General features: G+C 35.7%; 1 protein-coding gene across 16 annotated transcripts in view; it reads right to left on the bottom strand.

Moving 5' to 3' along the window:
* The window catches only part of epb41a (erythrocyte membrane protein band 4.1a), a 165,654-nt gene that overhangs the window by 87,161 nt on the left and 52,962 nt on the right, over window positions 1-25,531 (bottom strand). For 10 of the 16 annotated variants that reach the window (XM_087295546.1, XM_087295543.1, XM_087295545.1 and 7 more), the window contains exons 2-6: window positions 15,049-15,449; window positions 5,550-6,056; window positions 3,248-3,352; window positions 2,822-2,864; window positions 2,640-2,715 (exon numbers count right to left, since the gene is read on the bottom strand). In XM_087295546.1, the coding sequence (XP_087151672.1) occupies window positions 2,640-2,715; window positions 2,822-2,864; window positions 3,248-3,352; window positions 5,550-6,056; window positions 15,049-15,441 (1,124 nt within the window). In that variant the 5' untranslated portion in view covers window positions 15,442-15,449. The remainder of the gene's footprint in view (window positions 1-2,639; window positions 2,716-2,821; window positions 2,865-3,247; window positions 3,353-5,549; window positions 6,057-15,048; window positions 15,450-25,531) is intronic. The other 6 variants (XM_087295550.1, XM_087295549.1, XM_087295548.1 and 3 more) reach the window with 1 other exon arrangement.

The following is a 25,531-nucleotide window of genomic DNA, read 5'->3' on the forward strand; positions in this document are numbered from 1 at the left end:
TCTATCTATCTATCTATCTATCTATCTATCTATCTATCTATCTATCTATCTATCTATCTATCTATCTATCTATCCATCTATCTATCCATCCATCCATCCATCCATCCATCCATCCATCCATCCATCCATCCATCCATCCATCCATCTATCTATCTATCTATCTATCTATCTATCTATCTATCTCTTTGTCTGTCTGTCTATCTGTCTGTCTGTCTATCTGTCTGTCTGTCTGTCTGTCTGTCTGTTTGTTTCTTTTTTTTTTTCATTCTTTGTTATTCAATGAAGTAAATATCAGAAATAATTTGTCCCCAAAAACAGAAATATCTGATCATCTTCCATAAAGCTATTTTACCTTACACCTGGGCAACAAATGACACATTTCCATTACATTCCAGAGAGTTCTGTTATCAGCATCACTGAGGAAAATAAAACCATATCCATGCTCACTGGCTCGAATTGGCACAGAATGAAAAAATAGTTAAGCAAAGAGAACTGTTCAGCCTGATGGTTTAAAAGTGGATTAAGTGTTACAACTTGTTCCAGTACATACTGTAACATAAGGGAGGCAGGGCACGAGAGCCACTATGCTTTCACTCACTACTGCTTTGGCTCTGGTTAAAGGGATAGTTCACCCAAAATGAAAATGAACCATATTTATTTATAATCAAGTTATTCAAAATCTTTATGAGTTTCTTTCTTCTGCTGAACACAAGAGAAGATATTTGAAGAAAGAGGAAAACCTGTAACCATTTACTTCCATGGTAGAATAAACAAATACTATGAAAGTCAGCGGTAACAGGTTTCCAGTTTTCTTTAAAATATCTTCTTGCATTCAGCAAAAGACAGAAACTCATTAAAGTTTGAAACGAGTTAAGGGTGAGCAGATGATAACAGAATTTTCATTATTGGGAAAACTATCCTATTAATTAGGCTACTACACCCCTCGCTGCTGAAATCAGCTTCCAGAAATGATCAGATGTGCTCCAACATTGGGCACGTTCAAATCAAGACTGAAAACACATCTGTTTAGCTGTGCCTTTACTGAATGAGCACTGTGCTACGTCCGACAGATCGCACTTTTATGTTTCTATCTTTTTTTCAATCTTTTATAAAACATTTTATCTGTTTATCTGTGTTTTTATCATTTGTATTATTTGTTTTTATTTTCTTACACTTGTTTCTTTTAATAATATTTATGTAATGCACTTTAAATTGCCACTGTGTAGGAAATGTGATTTATGAATAAGCTTGCCTTGCCTTAATCTGGGACCGGCAGCTTTTTCCCACACAGTGTATTTTTATGCAGGTAAAGGGAATAATGAGAGACTGACTTGACAAGCCTGAGGATCTATAGAAACATTAGGCATCAGTTACCTATGGCTGCTGCTAAACTTTTTATGAATACAATGATTTTACCTCACTTATCTTATTGTGCTACAAGCTGGTCGCACACAAACATTACAACATTAAAACCATTGTATGTTATGTATAAACAAACTGTTAAAATAATTGCTAAAAACCCAAGGAGCTATCATCATTGCAACTGTATTGCACAACAAAATTACTAACATTCGACAGTTTCTTATTTTATGCTGATGTGTGTTTAATGTATAAAATATTTCATGATCTTGCACCACCACCCCTCAAACAATGTGTGATTGTCGGCAAGGACAATATAAGACAGACTAGGTCATCTGTTAGAGGTGATTGTTCAGTTAAACTTAAGAGAACTGCTTTTGGACAATCAGTTTTTTCAGTTAAAGCAGCAGAAAGATGGAATAAAATACCAGTGTTTATCAGAGAGAGAGAGCAGCACTTTTAATCATTTTAAAACTGTTCTTAAAATTTGGCTCAAACAAATTAAAATATGCAGCCACTGATTTGATTTCATTTTATTGTTAATGATGTATTGTATTTATTGTATTGTACTGTAAGTGTATATTTTATTGGTTATTACTGTTAAATTTGTTACTTCCTGCTCAGGGACTACAGATGTAAATTAGCTTTATAGCTAACTCTGGCACAGCATGTCATGTTGTACATTGTCCCTGTATAAATAAATAAAATAAATAAATAAATAAATAAAAGAACACAAACTGTCCAGATTCAACTTCATGGCTTGAAGTTGTGGATGCATATCACAGCGTATAGCAGAACTAATCCTTTAATTATGACCATTCTTAATTGACAATCAAAAACTTGTATTGATGAAAAGGGTTTTGGCAATTACCGATCGCAAATTAATTGTTTGCAACCTTAAAAGGGGCTATACTGAGCAAACATTATTTAAAAAAATTATATTTGTCAATGAGGTTTAGGGTCTGAAATTACATCGACCAATGATGGCTCTGATGTGATTTGTGCCACAAAGAACAAAGCAGAATGGTAGTATCCACTGTACAACTAAACTAAAAGCTAAAATATTTCGATAAAAAAGCAAAACAACAGTGACTGAACACTGAATGGTTGATTTTTCTTCTGTCTTGCTACAATCCTAGATATCAGGGACAGGAAATGTATATAACAGACAGAGAAATAGATGGACACACAATGAAGAGGTGAAATCGTCTGGCCAGAGTGAAACTGATTCATGAGAATGCACAAAATATAGAGTACAGGATCAAGAAAGTGCTGTTGACCTGGTGATGTCTTCTGATAGCTGGGCAGGATCAGGTGGGTAGAACTTCACATTGAATGTGAAATCATAGTCGGTGCCTGGGTCAATGCGGACATGATTGAAAACAAAATGAGGGAAAATTAGAAAGTGACCATGTGATCTAATATTACATGTCAAAGAGTTGTACGGTTTGAATCCACTCACCTTGTATTTGCCGTCTGATCTCCTTAGTAAAGTCCAACCATGTCTGAAAGACAAAAGAGAGAATTAATTAAAAAGATTACATCAAATACCATAAAATAACTGTAATTGAATCTACAATATGTAGAACTTCACTAAGGTCATGAAGTTCCAACCAATATTGTCTCCTTATAGTTATTGTAATCTTAATAAGTTATTGTAATTGATCATCTTTAATGTCAAACCTTCTAATACAAGTAAAGAAAGCAAAAAGATATTAAACACAACAGGTCATAATTTAAAAATCTTCATGTGTTTTGTTTGTGACTGTATGACTATAATTCCACTCCGTAAACCTGAAGAAAACATGTTTTTTTTTTATATATAATAAAAAAGTAGTCCACAGTTTATATTAAAAGAGTGATTATGAGTGCTGCTATGCAGATGTACCTTTATGGTTGGTGTCTCCCAGATAGCCAGACCGTAATAGTCTTTCTCTAACAGGTTCAGGTGGTCACAAACCTTTGCAAACAGATCTTGGCCTTTAGCGTGTTTCTGGAAACAAAAGCATAAAGTTAACTATGCATTTAAACCTGCATTTCATATGTAAGCAGATATATATATATATATATATATATATATATATATATATATATATATATATATATATATATATATATATATATATATATATATATATATATATATATATATGAGCAATTCCAGTGTTATAGATGTGAAATTTGCAGTAAAAACTCAAAACATAATTTCACACAGAAAGTATATGTTGACATTATATCGAAACTTTTGTTTATATTTTCCAAAATAGCTCACCACAGAGTTATGGGAGCAGAAAAATATCAATATGTAAACATGTTTTATATTTTAAATTAGGAAAATAAACATGCGTTATGGATGTGTTAAAAAAAGTTTGCGAATTTACAGTCGACAACAGATTATTTAGAAATTCTAACAGTTAAACTACACAACCCAAAAGACACAATGCTCATCAAACAGGTATGCATAACATTTTTGCATTTATGAAGAAAAAATGTTGTTATGGATGTGACACATTTCCGTTATGGATGTGACAGCTGTGATATTGCCACTTGTGTGATTTTGGCAAATTAAATATGATAGTTTGAAATACTGACAGGTACATTCACGAGTATTTTTACAGTACTGTAAAATACTTGCTAACACAAAAAATGTAGAAACGGTTTGTCTATTTTGCTGAAAACTAAATTATTTTTTATGGCAAGGTTGACATTTGCGTGGAATTGCCCATATATATATATATATATATACACACACACACACACACACACACACATATATACAACAGTTCTGTCTTGAATCTGATTTGGCTAATAGCCGTACGATATTCTCTAAATAACAGCACTATTACAGCCTCTTCATCCTTCTCTCTTGTGTATTACTCTGCCCACATACTTTGACACGTAAAGGACGCTCTACAGTTTGACAAATATTGCTGCTGTTGGATAACATACCGTACTTTTGTGCCTTTTTTAGAAATATAAAATATAAATTATGACATAAGATATTGTCATATGTGATTATGTGACAAGTTGAAATAAGATTAAAAAGTCAGAATTACAAAAAAAAATCTACATTTTGACATTTTCTTTCACCTTACTTTTATAATAATAACTTTTTGTGACATTATTATCATTTTTAAAAAAAAAAAATATCTTTCTATATGTGGTGGAAAAAAGCTTTTCATAATACTCAATGTACTGCATATTGAATTTGTGTAGATATTTCTATTACGATACTTCTATAAAATCACACTAGAAAGTTTACTATTATTATTAGGGATATTTCTTTATATTGAGCGCTATTATAGAACTTCCAGTGTTTAAAAAAAACTGACCAGTTCACATGCTAAATAAGGTCATGTGACGTCTATGTAGCCTACTACTGTGTCAAAAGTTAAAATATGCAGTGTTTCACTTACTATTCAATAATTTTCCTTCAGCTTAGTCTCAGATTTATTAGTAGTCGCCACATCGGAATGAACCACCAAATATTCCAGTATATGTTTTATGCAGCAGATACCTTTCAAGGCGCAAAATAGTACTGGGAAACACCCATACACTCTCACATTTACACACACACACTATTGCCAATTTAGTTTATCCAATTCACCTATACTGCATGTTTTTGACTGTGGGGGAAACCGGAGCACCCTGAGGAAACCCACACGAACATGGGGAGAACATGCAAACTCCAGCCGGGACTTAAACCAGCAACCTTTTTGCTGTGAGGCGACAGTGCTAACCACTGAGCCACTGTGCTTACTATTTTTTAAAATATAAAATGTCTAAACATAGACTCCTGTTAGGAACATGAAACAGTATAATTAGTTTTAGCTCAGTACATGCTAATATCAGATAAAAGCTATGAAGGGTCAAGTCTGCTGTGAGCAAGGTTGCTAATTTTTTTCAATTAGGATGCTGTTTCTGTAGCAGGCACACATTAAGTCAGCTCAGTCAGTTTTCAGACAAGAGCCACAGAGAACGATAGCAACAAAAACAGGCCAAAGTGTCACATCAGCAGAAAGAGTCTCTCGGTAGTCTGAGAGTTAATTAGCAAAGGAAGTAAAAGCCCTTGAGCGAATGCCTGACTTTCAAAGTTGCTCCCAGAGGAGTAGACAACGAAATGCTGCACTTGATAAGAAACAAAAGCGGCAGTTGTGTGCTGTATTTGTGTATGTGTGCGTGTCGCTTACTTCCAGCTCACACTCGAATAGAGAATCATCCAGCAGTTTGACTTTGCAGTGCATGATCCTTGGCCGGCGAGCTGCTTTCTGCTTCTTCCCCTCCTCCTCTTCCACTGTGTTCTTCTCCTCCTTCTCTTCCTCTTTTTCCTCCTCTTCCTCCTTTACTTCTGTTTCTGCTGCACCTGCATCTTCCGGCTTGGGCTCTTCCTCCACCTTCTCTTGTTCCTTCTCCTTTTCCTTGTCTTTGTCTTTTTCCTTTTCCTCCTCTCCTTTGGCCTTGTCCTCGTTTTTCTTCTCCTTCTTCTCTTTTTTCTCCTTCTTCTCTTTCTTCTCCGCTTTCTCCTTTTTCTCTGGCTTTTCCTTCTTCTCTAGCTTCTCCTTATCTGCTTTCTCCTTCTTCTCCTTCTTTTCTTTCTTTTCCTTCTTTTCCTTTTTCTCCCCCTTCTCCCCCTTTTCCCCCTTTTCTCCCTTGCCTGACTCCAGCTCGGCGTCTTCTTTCTGATCTGCTACGATTTGCTGAAGGCAGACAAAATCAAAACGTTAAAAAAATAATAACATTTAGATAGATTAATACATAACTAATAACATCTAAATAACCAGGGCTTTTAAAAGAACCATTATTTCAAAGTTTTTGAAACTGAGTCTTATAAAATAACAATAATTTGATGAAGGTATGTACCATTATGGATCTTAAAGTGTATTAAAAGGTCAGTTTACCGCAAAATCTAAATCTTGGCAATACAGTGTATAAGTCATATTGCCCATAGTAAATGTACACCCTGTTTTGATGTTGAAGACATAGGGCCCTATCATACACCCGGCGCAATGTGACTCAAGGCGCGGCGCAATAGTCTTTTGCTATTTTCAGCTTGGCGCAAGAGTCGTTTTGAGGCGTTGCGCTATGCTGTTTAAATAACAAATGCATTTGTGCTCATATGTGCGCCCATAGGTGTTCTGGTCTAAAAAGGAAGGCGCTCTGAGACGCGTTGCTGGCGCGTTACTACTTTGAGAAACTATAATAGATTTTTCAATAGACCAAAACAAACCCCGTCTAAAGTGGAGCGCAGAGTTGCGCCTCGCTTACACACTGCTTAATAGCCTACACACAAGATGTAGAGCAATACGCAAATATCTTTACATATGAAAAATATAAAATATTAAGGATATAATAAGAATATATATATATATATATATATATATAGGATACAAATATACAGGATTGAAATATTACAAAACATATTATTTTCTAGCCTACATAAATATGAAAAACCACTGCTTTTATGCCTTCTTCATCTCGGGAGGATTTTTCAGTTTATTCATAACAATTTGCATTATTATTAGCAGTATCATTTATTATATCCATATTTAAATTTGTTTTATTAAAAACAAGCTTGGATTTGCCCACCAGGTTTTAGACCATATGGGGCACAGAATGTGCTTTAGGATATAACTCAGGTTTTTGAGCACACTTCGTTATTATTGCTCATTTATTCGTTTGCTGGAAATTAGAACTTAATTTAGAAATAGTTTTGAAACAAATATTTGCGCTTAACAAACAAAATTATTTATTTATAGGCTAATTGATGTCTGTGCGTAAAGGTTTCCCTGTCCACGAGAGCGAAAGTGAAAGTAGATAATTTATCTCTCATTCTTGGTAGGTGCTCTGTTTGCTTGTGAAATGCTCAGTTTTTCCACTTACACTTACTTTACGTCATGTAAATAGCAAACTCGCTTATGGCATGACGCAAGGCTCTTAAAGGGAATGGGAGATGAGACTCTGATTGGTTTATTCTCAAAACACACCTATAACTCATTAAGAAAATAAACTCAACCCTTTTAGACCATGCGCCACGGCGCAAAGCGGATTTTCCCATCCTTAAATTAGCGAAAATGCATTCTGACACGCCCTGAAAGCGTTTGCACTCTGCGCTTTACGATTTGCGCATGGACCAAAAATAAAGCCCATACAGTTTGGTCAAAGAGCATAGAATTACCAAGAATTACCAAGAAGCGAGTGCGATTTTCGAAACAGCCACTAGAAGGCACGGCGGCTATTTTAGAATGAAAATTCCAATAGAACAACAGCATATTATAAGTCTGTAAAATAAACTATTAAAAGTGCTGTTGATTGTCAAGTGTTGTATTGTCGCCTTTCAGGTTGTATCTCAGCCTAAATTTGCTTTTTAAAAAAATAAACAAAAAACAAAGCAGCAGCTTGCCATCACGACAGCAATAAGATCCAATGGACGGCTGATCGCTTTCACTCCAAAATGGCGGAATCCAGGGCTGTTGCTGGGCACTGCTGTTGCAATGGAACATTCTATTGAGTGTCGCCTCTTGGGCATTTTAAGCTCTTTGGTTTGGTGCATGTAAGTGTTCTTGTAGCTTCGTATGATCACATTTAACCACTAAAATCGAGTGTTTTGACAATGTTTTTGCTTCTTTTTCTAGACTTTAAAAATCTAGACCGTTGCTGTATATGGAGGATGATAGATTGCTTGAATTAATCTAAAATACTTCGATTTGTTCATTGGGGCCTGAGGGGATTAAAACGACATAAGGGTATAAGATTAATTTTTGGATAAATTGACGATTCAAAGATGATCTATTTTGTACAAGATGATAAAGGTAAAACAAGAACATAAAATCAAAAAAAAAAGCCAACCTGACTGCACTAGGACTGGGAATAGCAGTTGACAGTAAGCACAGCGGTTGAAAGGCAGTTTCAAAAATGTTTATGGCATCGCAAGGTGGTCGCTAAGCAGTTGCTAAATGGCAACGCTCATGTACATGTTGGATCAAACGCTGTTACTTAATACTTACTAGGCATTTCTATAATAGATTTTTAAGGGGTTTTTCACCTTTATTGGACAGAACAGTAGATAGAATTGACAGGAAAATGTGGGGAGCAGAGATAGGGGAAAGATCGGCATAGGACCTCAAGGCGTGAATCGAACTTGGGTCACCAAGAACACCGGAGTGTCGGTGCACTTTCCACTACGCCATTGGCATGACCTTAGTAGGCATTTCTAGCATATGGTATTGCATTTAGATCATAATTAATAACCTGTAGTTAATCAGTATTAGCACCTGGCTTATCAATTTTACATGCATATTACAAAGGAAGTCCCATTTTGCTTGCATGAATCAAACGAGCCAATACCTAGGTCCCTACGATGTTCTGATGTAGAGATATTGCTGTTTATAAATGGTTGCTAGGTTAGCATATGTTATTGCTATGGGGACAATTGACAGCTTAATGATGATACATCAAAGCTTCTTGTCAATATAAGTAATTGAATGCAACTCCGATGTCTCTATGTCTCTATGACAGTTAAAAACTTGGCTTGGACACTATGTGAAATTGACTTGCCATATTTTATTGAAAATATAATGCTTAATAAGTGTAAAAGTAATTCATAGAAAAATGGCTTGCCATATCAGTAAAAAAGGACTTGCCATATTATTAAAAAGTATGGAGTTTAAATAAAAAATAGCTTGCCATATTTTGAGAAAAATAATGTCTAAAACTTATTTATTGGAAAACTATAAGTCTGATAAACCTGAAAAGATAGAGCAAAAAAATCTAATGCAGAACAGCTTTAGGCCAAATTTGGGGCTTGTATAATTTTTTGTATATATATATGTCCAAATTATTAAAATGTAATCTTTAACTTGTATTTTTTTTTAATGATAAGTCTGATTGGCATGAGGAGATACAGCAACAATTTTGAATGCAGAAGGAACATTTTGACTAAATTTGGGCCTTGTGGCATAAACAGCCAAGGAGGAGATACGATAGTTTTCAAGGACAGAATAGTATAACAGTACGTTGGCTTTCTCAAATTAACATAATAAGTCTCTGATGTCCGTAGAGTATATATGTGAAGTTTCAGCTCAAAATACCAAACAAATATGCTTTATAACTCACTGAAACCGCCCCTTTTAGGCTTTGATCCTAATTATGTGCTTTAAATTTGAATGAGATGAATTTTAAAAAGAGGGCGGAGCTACAAATGCCTGTGTGTCAGCATAGTGGTAGATTCAAAAACAAGGTTAACATCCTATGCTTATGAGGGAAAGATCATCACTAATGGATGGGACTTTTTCCCTGTGATGACATTTACAAAGGAGAATGTCAATCAAAGTGTTTTTGTGAAGAGTGATTATAAAAAATAAAAGTATACATTATTACCATTAGAAGCTGGCTATATTCACTAACTGTTGCCACACAACTGTGTTCGAACCCATTATGAAAAGAGATTTTTGCATAACAGGTCCACTTTAGGAAGTATTTCTGCCAATCTGATTCAATCGAAAATGTAATAATGTTCAATAGGGGTGTACAGGTGTAACAAGAGACACTTTTGGATGAATATTAATTCCAGTTTTATTACTTTGTTATAGATTTTTATAGAACATCCTTCAAACATGTTTCAGGAGATGAGAATGCATAATAATAGTTCTTAGAAATCATAAGGACTTATAAAAACTGTAACATTTCACATGAACCCTATTTATAAAAAATCCCAATTTGGTGATGTTGTATGAACTGTTTTCATGAGAGCGTGTTGATACTAACTTTCTTATTTCTATCAATGTTACATTTATTGTACTGGGAAATGTTTGTAGCTTATCTGTAGCTTAAACGATGGAGAGTGAGGCATAAAATGTCAACGTTATTAGTTCACTTTGCATGAAATGCATGAAATATTAAAATGTATACCATGAATGATAAGAAGTGCCTGTCAAACGCATATCCAAAGGGATGCCTCCTTTTCAATATCTAAATAACTGAAATACATTGTTTATACATTTTCATGAATTGTTTAGCCTGTACTACTTCACCTCAGTCTGCCGTACATCTACTTTAGTACATTATCATGCACAGATATTATGGTTTTCTTAATGTTGACATTGGCAAAGTTTAGAAAATCTACTTTCCAAATGCATCTTATCACTGTATATTATTATTACTAAGAATGATTTTTAAATAGGACTTTATAATGTTTAATCAAAGTTCTATAACTCAAGTAAAAATGTCAAATGTGCTTTTCTCTTCAATACAAGCCCAACAAATGTGGCATTAAAAATGCCATCTCATTTAAAAAAGAAATGCTGCCGGATTCCTCACTCTAGGAGAAAGGAATAAATAATGAAAAGGTAGCAGCGGGGAAAAAGCTGAAGCATTTTGACAGCAGTTAGCAAAGCTTAAAATACCAGGCATTCAGTATGAACAGCCTCTCAGAAAGCTTTTAGTGCACTGTGCTGCTGGAACGGTTGAGAGCTCCACAGAGGTGATTTTAACACGCAACCTCTGACCGGAACGCATACGTGTGAATGTGAGACGCTCCACAGTCCAGTTAGCTGTTAGACAGACATCCCTTGCTACATTAAACACAGTGTGAACATGCAGTTGTCACTTTTAGGTCATATCTGTCGGTTAGCCCACACCAGTAAGATGAGTGTTACTCACCTTTAAAAGACTTGGAGACAGTTTTTTAAAAATATGGAATTTAAGCATAAAAAAGTGTGTTGTCAAGATACAAAATGACAAAGAGATTGTATTATTTATTATTATCATACAGCTTTAGAAACAATAAATTATTATTGACTGATAAATCTCTTACTGCAATCTCTTATTGACTGACTTACTGCATTTACTAGGTATGGGTTGAGAAAATATTTTCATTAGTGCTGTCAATAGATTTTAAAAAATTAACTAATTAATCACGATTAATTGGATTTAAAGACTGAAAAAGGTAATTTTGGCTATTCAAATGTAAAAATAACGTAAACATAGGACAAAAAAAACTATTTAAATTCCAAATATAATTGTTTATTAGAATTATTGTTTAACTTGTAACACAGATTTCTTCACGTAAACAACATACCCACAGTAAACCATCAAGATCCTGGCTTGACAGCCCTATATATTACAGAAATAAAAACGTATGCATGTAAATGCCATTTGAATTTCAAAACGATCAATGCCAAAAAAGAAAAAAATGATTTCTATGTTGGATTCTAATGCTGTGTTCACACCAGACGCGGAACGCGCGGATAAATCGCGTTATTCGCGTGTAAATAGCCGCGTGAACATTTGAGTCTACTCGCTTCATACGCGCGTCAAACCCCGCTTCATGCGCGTGTCAAATTCACATCAGAACAGACGCGGATTCGCGTGATGGGCAGGGCTTCTGTCTACCCGAAGATTCTAGCTTCATAGCTAAATGTCTAACATGGATTTTATGAAGAAAATAACAGTGTTTATGTGCTTTATGAAGACTCAAAAACAGCGTCGATTTGTTTAGGGTCGTGTCTGAGTGCACTACATGCTTTCAGAGGTGCATCCAGCTCTGTGAGCTCATAAACTCCTCCAGAAACTTAACCTGGATGACAGAGGCTTTCAGCGGGGCATCTGACTGAGCCAAGCCGAGTTTGATGAACTGTTGTCAGTGAAGGCTGGAGGATTTCCCTCGGAACACCGACAAAAGGTTCTACGTCACAATCACGCCCCCTCAAGACCAAGCTTTTGATTGGTTAACGCGTCGCGAATGTTCAGATTTTCGAAATCGAGAGATTTGCGCGAAACGCTCGTTACGCTCATCAAACGCGCAAAACGCTCAATTCGCCACGCGCCATTCGAGCAATCGAGCGTTTGCATTGACTTAACATGTAAATCACTCGCGCTTGACGCGCATGCCGCGTCTGGTGTGAACGCAGCATAAGAGAACTGCAAAACAAATCTAAAATAGTTATTGCAAATATGGAAATAGGAAAATAATAATAAAAAAGTAATGAATACAAACAATTTCACTCATTGAAAAGTTTTATTGCTGTGAGTTGAGAACAATAATTATAAAGTAGAAACAATTTTGCTTAGTCCTACTTTACATTCAGCCAGTTGCTAAGACAGTCTAGTCTGTTGTCATTATAAGTGGACAATGTGGCCCTTTTCTTTTGAATGATGTGAGCTGAGAGTGTGAACAGTATCTCACAAGCAGAATCACAGATTCAGCATATGCATTTCAGTGCCTAATTTTGTTGCTACTGGTGCTGCGACAAGGATGTAAGAAGCATCAAGCAGTACAACAAAGGCACCCACAGGTACGCGTTGAGTCACACCAAAGACTAATTCTTACAGGGACTGGTAACACCATCTCTAAACATTTAAACAACTTTGGAGTCGGCGATGTTTAGGTGTTTGTTCTTGTTGCTTGTAGCTAACGCGTGCATGCACAAACATGCTCACACACACACACACACACACACACACACAAAACGCGTGCAGGACAGCACAGCCGGTGATCGAGGGATCCCTTCAGATTCATCAACACGCATGATCGCGTTCATCAAATTTGCTTAAACTAAGCGTTCTAAAGTATGGCTGTATTTCACAAGGATTCTGACACAACAACAAGCAGACACTTCACAAAAGTTGAGTTTATGGGGGAAACACTTAATGAAACATTTGAGGGCTCATGGAATCATCCTAAATGCAGATTAATGCGCTGTCTTTGACAGCTTGCGACATCATCTGGCACTTTCTGAGTACATTTACATGGAAACCAATACTCAGATTTTATTATGTTTAAGATAATACTCTGATTAAGACCCTACCATGTAAGCAGCGATTTTTGATTACCTTAAAGGACCACCAAGTCATGAAATGCGGAGGGTTTTTTTTTTCCATTCGGCATGTGGTATCAAATTCCATTAACACAAAAGTCGAAAGATTAAAAATGAAACATAAGAAAATTTGATGAAACTCTGGAGAAAACTTTGGATAACCTGTTGATGCAACTTTAATTGTTTTATACTGAAACTTGCCTTCTAAAAGAGTTTCCTTGGTCTTATCCGGCCACAACAGGAAAAAAAATCTGCAACTCCGCTAATTGCGTGATTTTTTTTTTTTTTACGCGTTTAATATTTTTAATTAATCGGATGAGTTAATGCACTAATTTCAACAGCACTAATTTTATATTAATTTTTATATTAATTTTATAACAATAAGGTAATAATGATAACATTTCCTCTGTTGTAAATGAAAATTTGAGTTATTCCATCAAACATTGATTTCTGAAGTTAAATACTAGTACCGTGTTTCTTAACAATTAATATAAACATGTCTGAAAATTTGCCTCTTTTTGTTATTGATAAAATTTTTAAATCTATTAAATGATATTTATACTTGAAATTTGGTAGGAATGTTATTGGTAGCTAACAGAAAAAAAAATAATTATGTTTTATAAAAACACTATACCATACTAGACTCAATCATAAATCCAGCAGTCACTTGTTGGTCTAAATCAGTGGTTTCCAAATTTATTTTCTTGTTTTATGCATAACCTACAAAAGTTGCGATCGCTGGAGTAATCCATTTTGCAGCACCATGTTAAACTTTCTGATATTTTTTTTGCCAGTCACGTACATTAAGAATGAATACAGGTCACGACTGAATGTGGAAGATGATCTCTGACTGGCAATCCTAAAAATTAAAGCAAGAATGATGACTACCCATCTCATTATGTGAGGCTTATATTGAAATTAAACAAATGAATAAATCACAAAAATACATATTTTTTTACTTGCTCGTGCTTGCATAGGCCTACTGGTGTGTGTGCACCATCGCGCACATTGTTTGTATATTTATAATCATCAATGATGATAACGTGGTTGCAAGTCACTGGCATAGTTATTTTGGGGGACCCCATGGTCTATTTGCTTGTTAAGTGTGACGTCACATGAAACTTTCTGGTCCAAGCTATATCAAACTGTATGGGAAGACTAAACAAATGGTAATAATAAATGGTGCAAAGTGATGTATTACTTTTGAAAATCACAAAATGCTATTTATATACAGTTGAAGTCAGATTTATTAGCCCCCCTATTTATTTTTTTACCCAATTTCTGTTTAATGGAAAGAAGATTTTTTTTAACACATTTCTAAACATAATAGTTCTAATAACTCATTTCTAATAACTGATTTATTTTGACTTTATCATGCTGACAGTAAATATTTGACAAGATATTTTTCAAGAAACTTCTATACAGCTTAAAGCGACATTTAAAGGCTTAACTAGGTTAACTAGGCAGGTTAGGGTAATTAGGTAAGTTATTGCATAACAATGGTTTGTTCTGTAGACTATCGAAAAAATATAGCTTAAAGGAGCTACTAGTTTTGTCCTTAAAATGGCTTTTAAAAAATTAATAACTGCTTTTATTGTGGCCGTAATAAAACAAATAAGACTTTCTCCAGAAAAAAAAAAATATTATCAGACATACTGTGAACATGATTTGGGAAACATTTAAAAAAGAACAAAAAAATACAAAGGGGGGCTAATAATTCTGACAACTGTAGGTGCTGGAGAAGACATAGGAATGTTCACCTGATGGCGTTCATTGGGGATTCTGCTGAGGGAACAAGGGAAGGGAAGTTTGCAAGTGCTTTATGTCTAAAAGTGGACTGGAATGCAGCCCTGGTCTGAACACATCTCTTTCTCACCTGGTTTTCAGCACTGCTGATTGAGTGCTGGTCTAGAGCAACATCGCCCTCTATGCGCAATTCTGGCTCAGGGTCTGCTATAGGAGCTTTGGGTTCGTCCTGGTTCTCCTTCTCGCGGGCCCTCTCCGTCTCCACCCCCTCGCCCTCCGAGCACTGTGAACGGCGCTTCAGGAAGGAGGAGAAAAGGCGGGAGAGGCCACGGCCAGCGGAGGTGCGCTGACGGGGCTTTAGCTGCTGTTCCTCCTCCGAGCCCCCAGGGGGCAGCGAGGTGCCGGAGGGGCTTTCCTGAGCTGTGTCAGGGGGGGCTGGCTCCTGTGCAGCGGGGTCCTCCTCTTCCTGCTGCTGCTCACACACTTGCTTCTTATGAACGCTCTCCGCCTCGTCTGTCGTCATGGCAGATACTGTAGGAGGAGAAGATTTAGGTTATGTCAAAAATGTTTCTTTCACACCATGGATGCTGTAATGTAAATAAAACATAATCAGTTAAATAGACTTCAGCATTTATTTACTGTAGCTCAAGCATAAAACGAGATGAAAAGCCGTTTACATGCACACACCCATCAGGATCAGCAGGCTAGCGGAGAAACTCCATTGAAAAAACTGCGGTAAAATAAATCAGTGTTTTCTCAGGAATTTTTTCCAGCTGTGACAGCAGGCCTTTTTTACACAGATCCACCAACTACCTGTGGTGTTATTTCAATGACAAATGAAGAAATGTTGTGTGCGCAGTATTACAAGTCGAGATTGCATTTATTTAATAGCCTACGAGCATGTGAATCTCTTTGCTTGCGTTTCTCAAGCGCAGATCTTCTTGTGCGCTCTCAAATAAACGCTGCTGAAGTGTGATTTAGTGTATTTATGCAACAACTATGTCTCCAACATTTATTAGATTTGTTATGAATATTTATGAATGTCTCCAATAGGCCTACAGAGCAGTATTAATGCGTCCTGAAGTAAAGTGAAGCGGCTATACGTTGTGTTTGCTAGCCTCACGCATCACGCACCTGTCAGTCAGGCACTCAGTCAGTCAGTCAGTCAGCACGTAACATCAAAGGGTTAAACAAATGACGCAAAGCACTACTACGGTTACAGAAAAGTTTGCGCTGTTATAATTCACTTACCCTTTTATACATTTTGGTGCGATTATCATCCGCTATCAAAAAAACACGACTGTATGTTTTGAATGAAAAGCTGAAATGTAGCCGTGGCGGGATCAATTTTGGCGTGGCGTCCCGTCATGGAAGAATGAATGTAGCGGAAACCATGTAAATGATTATATTTTTAAAGACATGACACGGAAAAATGTAATTTAATGCAGTGCTTCTTTTACATTCTGAAAACGTGACAATTTCCCAAAACGTTTCACATTTCTTGAACGTGACAATTTTGTAAAGGCAGACTTTTTAAATGATAAATTATAAATCCTACTACCTCTGCATACACCCGATTATAATTGCTGACTTCATACACATTTACCAATTATTATTCTTAAAGGTTTGTTCACCTAAAATTAAATGTATTATTATTATTATTATTTATTAATTTTCATGTAATTTTCCAACCTCTCATTCTGTAAACACAAATTAAGATATTTCAAAAGAAATCTGAGAGCCGTATTGTCTTTTTTATCACTTTGTATGTTTACTACATGCAATACAGCACTTGGTTGCAATACAGCACAACACAACTGCTTACTTTTATGGCAATTTGTTGTACCGCCTGAAGTAAACATGCACCCTCATGACCTGACTAGGCATAGAGGACATTAGCAAACAAAGTTGTTTTTACAGTTTTTTGGTCCACAAAATTGTTCTTGAAGCTTCGTATGGTTATCGTTGAGACACTGAAGTCAATGTTTGGCAATGTTTGGTTCCTTTTCTGGCTTTGAATGTCTCGAGACTAGGGATGTTCCGATCGATCAGCCGAAGATCATTATCAGCTGATATTCACATATCCTGACTTGATCAGTCCTGCCAATCTGGCCGATCTCATGGACCGATCGCAGGTGTTTGTTAATGAGTTTTCAAGCAGAGGAATATGGACAGGGGCTCCCATGTATTATATTTAGCCTTAGCTGAAGTCAAGTCAATGAATTAATTTTTTTCTGTAAAGCTGCACACTTGAATGGTTATAAGAGATGTGTTTAAGGTAATATATGCAACATCCTTAATGTATTATCTTAGGTAAAGCAAGATCTTCCCCTAAGGTTCATACTTAAAGGGAAAATGTGCTTAATGCATTAGAAAGCTTGAAGCATCAGAATCGGTACTCAGTATCAGCCGATGACAATGACAAGGAATCAGTACTTGATATTGGCTGCAATAACCCTAATCGGAATCGGAAGTTAATCCACAAGATGAAAATTCCTTAAAGGAGTCAATTTACAAGGTACTTGAAGAAAACTTTATAAAACAGAACATACTGTAGGCTATGCAAATACAGTAACAGTCGATGCCTATGTACTGTAAATGAGGGACAGCTTAAAGACATTAAAAATAGTATCATTTGTGCATCTATAGTATAACAGAAAGGCAGTGTGCTTGAAAAATTAAGTATACTTCAGGCTTTAGCTACTTGAGAGCACATCCACCTAACACAACAGTAACACCAAAAGATTCCAGCACTAGTGCACACCTACCAGATTAGTAAAAAATGTCAGGACTCAGCATCCTTAACTTAATCCACGCTTAATCCATACATCTATAATACTGCTTCTGAGCAGAACTCCAGGCTAACCATTCTTGATGTTCACGATCTCATATTGCTAAAAATTAGGGATGTGTGTTGTAACTAATTTCTTTCATGTGCCAAACTTTAGCATTTTCTTTAAAAAATAAAAACTCTCTCTCCTTGTTTGAGTGAATGTTTCTCTGAAACCGCAGAGAGTGACAAAAACAACAAACACAAGTTCTGAGGCAAATTTATTACCTTTTGCTTTAATATTAAGGGTGTCACAATCCTCCAAATCCTCGATTCGATTACATTTTCGATTTCTAAAGGCACGATTCGATTTTTTGATTATGAATAATTAAGTAATGACCAATTAATTATTTGTAGCCTACCGTTTAAACTACCTGACCTGTATGGTCTTTGTTTTACCCATAAACAAATCATACAATAAATGAATAAAGGCAAGATACACACATAATTATCACCTGTCAATCACTTTTTTCTGCGGGACTCGTGAATAGGCAGTGATCTGTGTCGTTATAATGGCGTCGGTAAAAAAGAAAAGCTCTGTCGACGGGTCTCCAGCGTCTGCAGTTTAACAAGCACTTCAACAAGCCTGTTTTTTTTCCCGCTTGGCAAGCCAAGCTGACGTGACATGGGGGCGTGGCAGCATCGACGATTCTATTTTTTGATTCGATAATCGAAATTGAGCATAAATTTCGATCGATTTCGATTTTTAATCGACACCCCTATTTAATATAAATTTATAATGTCGTAACATATATGACAAGTCAATTAGGCTTACATTTTATTGACTACATGTGTTTATATAGTGCTTTCACATGCCTGTCAATGCCGCCAGAAATGTGAGAATTATTAATGAATATATTAATCTAATAAAAATAAAGTAGACATTTCACAAAGTTTAGAAATATAACAAAGTCTTGTACATTGTATTGCTAAAGATTTGTGTGATTTGTAAAGTCTATGCCACTGTTTTAATTATTTAAATTAGATATTTAAATTGAAGTAACATTAAAAACCACTGAAGAGGGGAAATTATTTAACAGGATAGCACTCCTCTTCCTTCAGCCTACACACATAAAAGTTCCTGAAAGCAAAGGTCAACGTGCTCCAGGATTGGCCAGCCCAGTCACCAAACATGAACATTATTGAGCTCGTCTTAGTTAAGTTGGAGAAAGCAATCTAGGCATAATCTAGAGCAGTGGTTCTCAAACTGTGGTACGTGTACCACTAGTGGTACGCAGGCTTCCTTTTAGTGGTACGTGGAGGAATGAAATATGTCATGTACATGCTACACATATTTCAAAATTTATTAAAAATGATGTATATAATATGCCATATATGACATATAGCTTATATTTCTAAGGTAATCTGCCACGTTTGTTTAACTGTGCAGGGTTGTAGCTGCTTTACTGGGCCTACTACACTGCTATATTTCAATATTGCTCATTTTGGTGGTACTTGGAGAGACTATTTTTTTTCTGAGGTGGTATTTGATGAAAAAAGTTTGAGACCCACTGATCTAGAGGCCTGTGCCTTTCATATAAGCCACTTCTGATACCAAATTATCAACCAAAATTCAAGTTATTATTTGTTGTTCCTAAAACTTGGATGGGCGACAAGACTTAGAGAAGTCTAAAGTAAAGAAGTTGTCAATTGCAAAAAGAGCAAGTCTGGTAAAGGCCATGTCCATCCACACTTCTTGGGCTAATAATATTTCAATCCCCCATATTGAATTAGACCCTGTTCGTGGCATGGAACAGGTCAAGACATACAGTGTGTCGATTAATTTGTTTATCCACTTCATCAAACCAGTCAGAGTGACTTGTTTATGAGAAAATAGTTGAATACTTCAGTCAGTTCAGTTAAAAACTACTTAAACTACAGCTGGAAGTGAATAATTGCACAACATAAAATGCCATCAACAAATAACCAATAACTAAAATACCACATTCACAAAATATGATCATTTATGGTGTCATTTAATTTATTTACCTAATCTTATTACATTTCATTTAATAGCTTTTGATTGTATTGTAAATAGTCAAATACAGTTCCAAATCATTTAAGAAAGAAATCACAATTACATGAATTGACTTTTTTTTTCTTTAGTCTGTGGAATATTTGTGAGAGGACCACACACAAATGAGAGCAGCCAGAAAAACACTGCTCTCTTTGCATCTCTACGGAAGAGTGGTAACTAAATAAAAATAACAACTGTATCTTGACTAAGACACACACGAGGAAGTAAATGGTACGGGCTCTATAAGAATGCAGCGGTCTATTTTGAAAGAATCACTTAGGATATCCAATTATGAAAAATCCAATCCAATGAGCACACATAAACCACTTCATCTTGTATAAAGTGAGCCAGCCTACCCCAGGCCTAATGACATCAGAGAGGATTTACTAAATACATTATAGGTGGTCGAAATAAGCCAGTTACAAAACTTGAAGCAGTTTGACCAGGGTTTCCTCAGTGAATCCACAGTGATGATGCGTGAGGTTGTGACTCTTTAAAAATTGTAATGCAAGTTAATACAATGGTTATGACTCAACCCACACAGAATCTGAGCCTGCATACTTCTGAAGGTCATCATTGAGCCTGTTTATTGACTTGAGTAAATGTGTGTAAATGTACATTTCTTCAGTTTTTAATCATTTTTAGTAATATGATATGATAATATAAAAATATTTATGATTTATGTACAGTACAGTTTGCAAATGACTATTTCCAATGCTTTAGTAAATATATTTTGTGAAATACATGTGGTTCTAAGTGGATTTGTATTGTAAACCTTAAATAAAAGTTTCAAAATAGATATTTTAAATATATTTTAAAGAAATTAAAATGGTCGTGCACAACTGAGTCTGGTTCTCTCAAGGTTTTTTTTTCTTCACTCCCATCAGGTGAAGTTTTTTTTCCCTCTCCGCTGTCGCCACTGCCTCGCATGGTTCAGGATTGGTAGAGCTACGCATTGATGAATTGGCTCTTCAGTGTTTGAACTCTCATTAATGATTAAATCACACTGAACTGAGCTAAACTGAACTGAACTGAACTTAAACACTAAAACCTGAACCACACTGTTCCAGTTACTGAACCACACTGTTCCAGTTACTATGACCATTTATGTGAAGCTGCTTTGACACAATCTACATTGTAAAAGCGCTATACAAATAAAGCTGAATTGAATTGAATATTTTATTCACTGTGTTAAGATTTTAGTTACTATGCTCACAAAATGTGTACACCTATTCATTGTTCATTGTATTCATTATTCATTGTACATATCACTGTCAACATTGCTAATTTTACATTGTCCTGTTTTTTTGGGGGGAGTATGCTATTGTATGTTGTTGTATTCTGCACTGTCTGTATTTTGCACTGTCTAGAGCCAGCACCTATAGCTTTTCACTCATCATTGCACACGCGCTGCTGATGATGTGACTATAAATGTGATTTGATTTGATTTGAAAATCATTTTACATTACACACAAATTCTTTACAGAAATGCCAAAAAGAGTCTGCAGGTTCTGTGGTCATGATTAGCGTGATGACTTGAGTCTGATGTGTCAGCTAATTCTATTATGTCACTAGAAGGTCTAGATGGAGAAATTTTTCAAAAGTAAGCAACATTTCTAATAAATTTGTCCCCTTTCTGTTACAAGTAGTGCTAAAATTTTGGACCTGGTTATGACTCAGAATCCATTCCATTCACATAATCTGGACAAGAATTGTATTTGGGGGGAAAAAAAGAAAGAAAGAAATGGTTCAAGTTGGTTCTGCTAACTAGAAAGTTCACATTCACATGTTTGTGCTAGCTTAATGTTAAATCAAACATTAATTAAAATTTACTTAAGTGGCAGGGCAGAAATTTTTTAATTTTGCATTAAAGAGCCAAAAGCATATAATTCAGGCAAAACGTATAATTCAGAGCAAAAATCTCCCAGAAAAACTTCTCTGACAAAACTGGTAAAGGATAAAATATGAAATGGGATTAAAAATATATACTTGTTATTGCAATGCAATTGAAATGAAATGTAAAGTTTCTCAAGGAAACACTACTTTTGCAAGCTAACTAAAAACAACTTTAAAATTTTTTAAAAATTAATCTAGAATTTCTTGAGGGAACACAAAAGATTTGCAAACAGATACAAAGTATTAATGGCACTAATACAACATTAATGCCACTACTGTAAAACCATGTTTCCCCCCATCTCTTACTGATCCAGTTTTTAGCAATAGCAAGCAAGAGGTTTAAGCTATGTTCAGGATCTGTAGAGAGATGGCTCATTTTGTAATTATGCACTTTCCTCTGAAAAGGAGTTCATTGCTATGCCAGTCTATTTTCTGGTTACCTCTGCCGGACAGGTATGGGAAGAGAACTTAACCCTCAACACAAGGCCCAAATTTTAAAAATCTATTGGTGCATTTGTAAAGTTTTTTGACACACAAAAGTGTTCTTGGAGCTTATGTGGCCATGCACCAAAAACAAACTGAAACTGCTAAACAATGTAAATCACATGACTCATAGACAACTAAACAGTATCTAATGCTTTTACTGTGCCGTTCGCCAAACAATAAATTCATTTACAATTGTTTTGATTACTTAAAAGACTTTGAAATTAAATTATTAAAAGATTTTATTTATTAATTAGGTGCTCAGAATATTATGTCTACTTTTGGAAACAATCATTGTCATGTGACATGTCCTACTGCCATTGTTTAAACTTTAAAGCACTGGACAAAGTTCTAAATCCACATGTCCCATGTCAGAAATTGCACAACTGTGGAATTCATTGGAAATAAAAACAGGGCGGCCATATAATGTGTACTTGTATCCATTGTAAAAAAATAATAATAATTGCTGTTTAATTTATTACTGGTCTTCTTTATGCTTGTCATATGATGCAGCTGTAGTGATGCAAGGTAAAGACGTATTAGAAAAATGGGCATATCATTGTCAATAAAGCAGTTACAGTATGAAATACAGGCCACTAATGGGTCCCTTTCACATGCAGCAGAATTCTGCTAATCAAAAACACAGCAAATATGTGACTGACCAAACCAAACAATGTCATTCACATATATTAGTGCAATGTGCTATGGGTTGAACCATTCTTTACTTAAAGTCACATGATTTCAGCTAACTGTGAGATTACATATCAAAACAAAAATAGTTACATTGTGCCTTCCATTTAGGTTGAAATTTACGAAATGAAATCAAGCGAGTATTATCAAAATATGTCCTCTGTAATTGACCCATCCAATACAAACACACCCTTATGCACACACACACACACACACACACACACACACACACACACACACACACACACACACACACACACACACACACACACACACACACACACACACACAGAACAGTCATTATCTGTATTTCTACTGTGCAAGTACCGAGCATGCGAGCATGTGCCTGAGCCAGTCACACTCTGCTAATGTTACCACTCATAAACTCAAACTGTATATTACACAAGGATCTCAGAGTATATATAGAGCTAGTGTGTGCTCTGAAGATGTTATTGTCACCCTGGACAACCATAACAAGCTGGTATATATATATATATACACGCATCCTAAAATCTAAAAAAAAATTAAATATATATATTTTCCAAACCCAAACATGAGGTTTTGGACTAAAATGAGTTGACTTGCCTTTCCATTGCAAAACATTTATTTTGTTGTTGTGTTTGATTAGCTTTAGCATTGATTTAACAATTAATGAAGCAAACTAATTTTAGGTTTCAAACAAACAAAGACTAAAATAGCTCTCTGCTAAATCCTCGCATTCACGGTTTGCCATTCAACCATCTTTCTTTCCCATTCACTAGCATAATAATTACAAAGCCTCATTATGAGGGTCCGAGTTCAAGCACATGCAGTCTCTTGAGGACAGACGACAAACAAGCTGAACTAAAAAACGTCTCATTCATGCAGAAACGCTCTGTGTTTGAGTGAATGTGTTTAATTTAAGTGTTTTAGCCCTATAAGATGCATTTAACCTCCCTGTTACACAAGCATCCCTTTATACTCATGAAACAAACATAAAAGTAATGAGAAGCACCGTTTGTGTCATTAAATGCATGTGGGGGTGACACTTTAAAATGTTCCAACAAGGGCAGAAAAATCTTTAATCACCTATATGTAGTTGAACAGCAAGCAATCCTAGTGAGGAAGATAAAAACTTATGTCAAAAGTGCAACTCAAGCTTACTGGGAATTTGTTTCTCGACAAACCCCCAAAAAACATAAGTGTCAATGCAGTTTCTTGGAGAAAACACTAGAACACACTGGAGGCTAGTGAACTAGGCTAGTGAATAACATGTCATTGATCTGGTTCAATTTTCAGTTTTACTTCATTACTTCATGCCAGTGCATTGATGAAATTAACAATTGGATGTGCCAAAACTTTCTTCAGATACACAAAAAGAAAACTGAAGTCATTACATTTGGGAACAGAGGTGATGTTCTCAAAGTGAGTGCATAACTTGGCTCTAAAGGTCAAACAACAAAAAATAAAGTCAAGAATCTTGGTGTGATTCTGGAGTCAGATCTGAGTTTCAGTAGTCATGTCAAAGCAGTTAGTAAATCAGCATACTATCATCTCAAAAACATTGCAAGAATCAGATGCTTTGTTTCCAGTGAAGACTTGATCATGCTTTTATCAGCAGCAGGGCAGATTACTGTAACGGCTTCCGGGCCTTCCCAAAAAGACAGTCAGACAGTTGCAGCTCATCCAGAACGCTGCGGCCAGGATTCTGACCAGAACCAGGAAATCAGAGCAAACCACACATGTCCTCAAGTCTTTACACTGGCTCCCAGTTACAAACAGAATAGATTTTAAAGTATTACTACTTATCTTCAAATCACTAAATGTCCTAGGACCTCAATACATTACAGATATGCTCACTGAATACAAACCCAATAGATCACTCAGATCTTTAGGATCACATAAACTAGAAATTCCAAGAGTTCAGTCAAAGCAGGGTGAATCTACTTCTATTAACTACACCCCTTCCTGCTGGAATCAGCCTCCAGAAATGATCAGAGGTGCTCCAACATTAGACACATTCAAATCAAGACTGAAAACACATCTGTTTAGCTGTGCCTTTACTGAATGAGCACAGTGTTATGTCCGACAGATCGCACTATTATGTCATTCTATTCTTTTTCATTCTTTTAGAACCTGTTTTAACACATTTTAATGTTTTTTATCATTTTTTTTCTTATACATGTCTTTTTTATTCTTGTTTACATAAAGCATTTTGAATTGCCACTGTGTATGAAATATAAATAAACTTGCCTTGCCTTGCTTATACAATTTTGTCATTAATGTTAAGCATTGTGTTCCCCTGCTTAAGTGGGTGAGAGAAAGGTAAGTATAATAATAGCACACACGCCTTGCCTACTGTATATGCTTCCATACAAAGCACAAAACCTGTGAAACATGGTTCAACAAAATAGCTTTGTAAAAACAAGGTAAAATGCTATGGTTGTCTCAAGATGGATTTGTATCTTGTGTTTGCTTCGGACACTATTCATTGCGGTTTATGGTGGGTACATACAATGTAAGTGCATACTGTGTGTAAATAAGTACAAACACCATATTGTGAATGTGTCACCTTATAAGTGAATAAAAAGATTCATCGAAACATACGGCAGTCACACATTTGCTCTGGACGGGGGTATATTAAAAATATATATTTCAAATTGCAGCGTATAAATGGCAATTGCGATTAGATTGCGATTAATCGCACAGCCCTAGTTT

This window comes from Danio rerio, chromosome 19 (genome assembly GCF_052040795.2).
Source record: "Danio rerio strain M-AB ecotype USA chromosome 19, GRCz13ab, whole genome shotgun sequence".
NCBI classification, from domain to species: Eukaryota; Metazoa; Chordata; class Actinopteri; order Cypriniformes; family Danionidae; genus Danio; species Danio rerio.